This window comes from Phocoena phocoena, chromosome 3, assembly GCF_963924675.1.
Source record: "Phocoena phocoena chromosome 3, mPhoPho1.1, whole genome shotgun sequence".
NCBI classification, from domain to species: Eukaryota; Metazoa; Chordata; class Mammalia; order Artiodactyla; family Phocoenidae; genus Phocoena; species Phocoena phocoena.
Genome location: NC_089221.1, coordinates 125,307,199 through 125,312,403, shown reverse-complemented (window position 1 = coordinate 125,312,403; position 5,205 = coordinate 125,307,199). Strand labels below are relative to the sequence as shown.

Sequence of the window (5,205 nt, the reverse complement as noted above, 5' to 3'; positions counted from 1 at the left end):
ATCTCCATTCAACTCAAGATAAAAAGTTTAATAAAAATCAAATCTCCCATTGAGTCTAATGGACTTCTACTGTCCTTCAAAATACTAAGGGTGTAGGTATGTATCTAATTATAGTTCCCAAAACTGATTCTTTTCTTTCTTGTTTTGATTATCCTTTCTTTTCAACTCAGGAACTCGGAAAGCTTCCCATCTCTTCTGTACCTTAGAGTTTCAAAGAATTGTTGTCACCTTCTCCCTTCCTCATACATGTGTTCATCAGATAAAATTGTCCCAAACCCCTGCTGAGAGATGATCTGTGTGAGATCTTCGTGAGGAAGAACACAGAAAACCTCAGGGTCTTATCTGCTGGGGGCCATCTGTTTTACGCCACCAGGCTGGTCACCAACAGTCCAATAAAGGAGACTCTTCAGCTGGGGGAAGTGGTTGAGAAGGAAAGGGAATCAAAATAGGCACAGTCCCTGGAGCTGCAGACCTCACTCTCCACTGCCTTCTCTGTTTCAGGTAGGTCAGGTGGGGATGCTGTGGAGGTAGCCCTGGTGTGTCACATTGCTGTGAGGACTGCTGCAGGTCAGTCCTTCCTGAAATAACTATTTCTGTTTTCTGAGGAAAAACTGAAATTCCAAAGTGCATATTTCTTTAAATGCAGCCAGGCTCCTTGGCTGAGCCAAGGGTTGGAAGAGTAAACCGCTCTTCCTTAAATGGGCAAAGAGAACTTGTCCTAGTGTTTCTCTCAAGTCATCTACAAGGCCTTCTGTTCACATGTGTGTCCTGTGGGTTGGGGGGAAGATTCCCACCATGATTACAAACCTAGGAGAGAAGGGCAGTTCCCTTAGCTGTAAGAAACTTTCATTTGGAAATGGGCAATTTGTCCCTGTGCCATGTGTTATAAGCATTCCTATGCATTTATTCTACAGACTTGATAAGATGTCTCTCTTCTCATCATGGATCAGAGTTATTATCATTATTGGCTTGGCATTTCCTCTTTATTTTGGTGAGTAAAATTTTCAGACCTGGATGAAGCAACTAACATATTTTAGGAAATGTAGGAAACAACTGCTATTATCTAGGAATGAAGGAGATTGCTGTTGGGTGTGTAATACTTAAACGGGCAAAATGAAATGTTACAAATACCTATTTAAAAATTACATCAGTAGATTGCTTTTTCTCATTTCCCACCTTAGAAAGGTAGAGACAGAGGGGGTTAGAATGAGCAGTAAAATTTAGTTGTTTGTTTATTTATGATTAAAGATATTTACCTGATTTTTCCCCCTTTTTGGAGGTCAGATTTCATCGTTGCTAAATGCAGAGTGTGGGCAGTAAAAACGTCCTCTAGATCTGGTATCCTTGACAATCCTGTTTGTTGTTTGCCAGCTCTGAGTCCACTGAAGTCAAGGCTTTGTGTAAGGAGAGAAGTAATTGATCCCTCTGCTGAAAACTTATCTTTCTTAAAGCACAAGATGGCCCATGAATTTCAGAGTAAAGTAGCTGTGAGATATTAAAGAGATCCATGATACTCGAGTTGAATGCTAAGTAGTAATTAACTTCTTCATATTAAGTGGCCTTAAGCAAGGCATTGTCTTCTCTGACTAGGATGTCTCTATTTATAAAAATGAAAAAAAGTGGTATCTCCACAGCAGGGTTTGGTGATTATTAAGCCATACTTAAAGTTATTTTTCAGAGTGAGATGAATTTAGAATTCTATTTCCAGATTTGAAGTTATTTTGTGAGATGATTATTTTGATACTACCACAAAAGCCTCACCTCATTACTTGCTGTGTTTGAGTAGGTGATTTGCATAGATGTGGGTACTTCCCACCAGAGACATTGTTTTCCCCTGTTCATCTTCTTCTTTTCAATTTACCTTTTGTGTGATGGTTGCAGAAACTGCTTTTGTACCCTTAAGAGAGACACGTGAAACTGTAAGTTCATACTGATTAATGTGGGAATTGAAAAAGGTAAACTTTTAATTTTTTTTATATTTTAAGTTTTAACAGCAAATTTTATCAAAAATATCTATAACAGAATAGTCCTTCAAAAAGTAAGATAAAGTGTCATTCTTACACTAAGTTCAAGAAATAGAATCTTGCCAGCTATATAAAACCATCCGTCATTTCAGACAAGGTAAAAGTATCCCATTATTCACAGTTTTATTATTGAGCATAAACCTTGTTATATACAGGCATCAAAAAACGGTTTAAAGTGGAATTGTTCACCCTAGAAAAAGAAGAGGATTAAAAAAAACTAGGGAGCTTCCCTGGTGGCACAGTGGTTGAGAGTCCACCTGCTGATGCAGGGGACATGGGTTCGTGTCCCGGTCCGGGAAGATCTCACATGCCGCGGAGCGGCTGGGCCTGTGAGCCATGGCCATTGAGCCTGTGCGTCCGGAGCCTGTGCTCCGCAACGGGAGAGGCCACAACAGTGAGAGGCCCGCGTACCGCAAAAAACAACAGCAACTAATTTTGGGCTTCCCTGGTGGTGCAGTGGTTAAGAATCCACCTGTCAATGCAGGGAACACGGGTTCAAGCCCTGGTCCGGGAAGATCCCATGTGCCACGGAGCAGCTAAGCCGGTGTGCCACAACTACTGAGCCTGTGCTCTAGAGCCCACGAGCCACAACTACTGAAGCCTGTGCACCTAGAGCTTGTGCACCGCAACAAGAGAAGCCAATGCAATGAGTAGCCCCTGCTTGCTGCAGCTAGAGAAAGCCTGCACACAGCAACGAAGACCCAATGCAGCCAAAAATAAATAAAATTTAAAAAAATAAAATAAAATTGAAAGCAGGGACTCAAACAGAAATTTATTTATTTATTTATTTATTTATTTATTTTTTTTTTTTTTTTTTTTTTTTTTTTAGTATGTGGGGCTCTCACTGTTGTGGCCTCTCCCGTTGCGGAGCACAGGCTCCGGACGCGCAGGCTCAATGGCCATGGCTCACGGGCCCGGCCGCTCCGCGGCACGTGGGATCTTCCCAGACCGGGGCACGAACCCGCGTCCCCCGCATCGGCAGGCAGACTCTCAACCACTGCGCCACCAGGCAAGCCCCCAGAAATTTATTTTTAAAAAAAACCTAATTTTCCACTTACAGGAATATAAAATAATTTTCATAAAATCACAGATTGGAATATTATATAGAGGTGAAGAAAATCAACTGTATTTCTAAACATCTAAACAAACATTTTTAAAGATGCCTAAAAAGCAGATCATGTAAGAATACACACACTATTGTTTATTTATGTAAATTACCAACACTGCCATCACTACACAAATTATATATATACACGTATATGGTTAACTACACATATACAAACATATATATGAACACATACATATACGGTGATAATCTGAAACTATCAGATTATCTATTAGTGAAACTTGAGGAAAACAGAAGAATTATAACAAATTCACTTTTATAATTTTTTGTGGTATGAGATAATGGTGAAAATCTGATCCATGTATGAGGTGAAGTAGGGGCAGAGTGGCTAAATTATTAAAATGCATTTAGCCATTTGTATGTTTTTTAAAAATACAAAAAATATTGGGGTTGCAAAAATATATCAATATATTTTTATGTCTCTGTGCATGACTTATGTCTATTTTTAAACCTCAATATAGACTATAGAATATATTCCATTTTGATGCATACCATTTTGTATTAGGAATAAAAAATATTTTATTCAAAAAGTTTATTATCTGAAAAATTTTATGTTGTCTGTTTAACAGCCAGAATGTAACGTGTATGTGGATCAGTTACATTTTTGCACCAGAGAAATGGACCCAATCTGTGCAACGAATGGCCGAACGTACTCCAATAAATGTGTTTTCTGCAGTGAAAAGCTGTAAGAACACAAGACTAAATATTGGCTCATCCAAAATAATGAAGAAACAATCACAAAATTATAGGAACCTCCATTTTTCTGATAGCCAGGTCACAGTATAGATGGAAAATAACTGTACTTTCTCTGTTAAAGCCAAAAAAACACACTGGTACCTTTCCCTTAAGTCTCATTCCTAAAAGTAGTTTTCATTTGACCTCGGAGTATATCCATCCCTGTTGGATGTTACCCAACTGTATAAATCAATTACTTTAACTTGATTTAATTGCTGTGACTTACTAATGGAAGTCTGCTGACCGATATAATGTAATTCTTAACTCCAGAGGCTGAATGAGAACCTCTATGATGTAGCTCCAAGCTACAGAGAGCATAACTGAGCAAGAAAAACCACTGACTTCAGAAATTTAAATCCATCACAATGGGCAATTTATGCTAGAAAGGAACTCCTCCAGTGGTCCATTTTGTCCCCTGATCTCCTTGACAAGACTCCAAACTTTCCTTAGAGAGCAGGGCATGCTAGGACACTTCCACCTAACCTCCCTTGCTGCCTCATTCCCCCGAGGGAGTTCCCAGTCTCAAGGTTCAGCCAGCCTTCCTACTTCCCACCTCATTTCCTCTCACTGGTGTTTCCTCTCATTTAATCCCCAAATGGGCTTCTCCTTCTAGAGAACCATGAAAACAATCTCTAATCCTCCTCTCTGAGGTTTCTCCTCAGTGGGTTCCAAGGCTGAGTCAGGACTAAGCATGTAGGAAGAGCCAAGTAGCCCCAGGTGGTTGGGAGGACCTGTGTAGGGTAGGGGGGTAAGGAGGGGCCCAGCTACCTGTTTGAGGAAGGGGAGCACAGCCCTCCTAGCACTCTTATATTCAGATTCTCCTCATGGAGAAGCGCTTAGTGCAGTGCTCAGGCAATTTTAAATACTTTTTTAAGCATAATTTTTCTTTTTTGCTTTTTCTTTCTTTACAGGGAAGATAATGGAAAATTTGATTTTAGTCATTGGGGTGGTTGCTGACTCTGCCTCAGCCACACATTCCTATGGCTTTTATAGCAATTCTATTGTGAAATGGATTCTACAATTAGTCTTCTCCATCAGGGCTTTAAATTCCTAGATGATCAGACAAAGCCTTCAATACTACAAAAGATGAAATATAGATCGTTGAAGAATTTTTCCAACTCTAAGAACCTGCCAATGAAAGATTTCTATTTTGTCTTCAGTTATTCAGTGACAGTTGAAAACCCATCTTAATTGTGTGTGCAATAATACAAAATCTAATGTAATTTGTAATCATGAATATTTCAATCAATAAAATGTTAAATAGTATTATCTTTATTAAAATACTCTTTCTTTGGTTGGTTGGTTAGTGGATTAAAAGAC

At 39.3% G+C, this 5,205-nt stretch overlaps 1 protein-coding gene across 1 annotated transcript; it reads left to right on the top strand.

Moving 5' to 3' along the window:
* The first annotated feature begins 924 nt into the window (after positions 1-924).
* LOC136121655 (sperm-associated acrosin inhibitor-like) lies at positions 925-4,842 on the top strand. The gene is made up of 4 exons (XM_065875566.1): positions 925-991; positions 1,882-1,919; positions 3,720-3,835; positions 4,797-4,842. The coding sequence occupies exons 1-4, from the start codon at positions 925-927 to the stop codon at positions 4,840-4,842; spliced, it is 267 nt and encodes an 88-aa protein (XP_065731638.1).
* Positions 4,843-5,205: the final 363 nt, after the last annotated feature.

What these genes read in the sequence shown, in the direction of transcription:
- LOC136121655 (XM_065875566.1), top strand. Translation starts at nt 925, where the DNA reads ATGTCTCTCTTCTCATCATGGATCAGAGTTATTATCATTATTGGCTTG. An exon ending in GGCATTTCCTCTTTATTTTG is followed by an intron (nt 992 to 1,881) that starts GTGAGTAAAATT and finishes TGATGGTTGCAG; the next exon opens with AAACTGCTTTTGTACCCTTA. An exon ending in TAAGAGAGACACGTGAAACT is followed by an intron (nt 1,920 to 3,719) that starts GTAAGTTCATAC and finishes TCTGTTTAACAG; the next exon opens with CCAGAATGTAACGTGTATGT.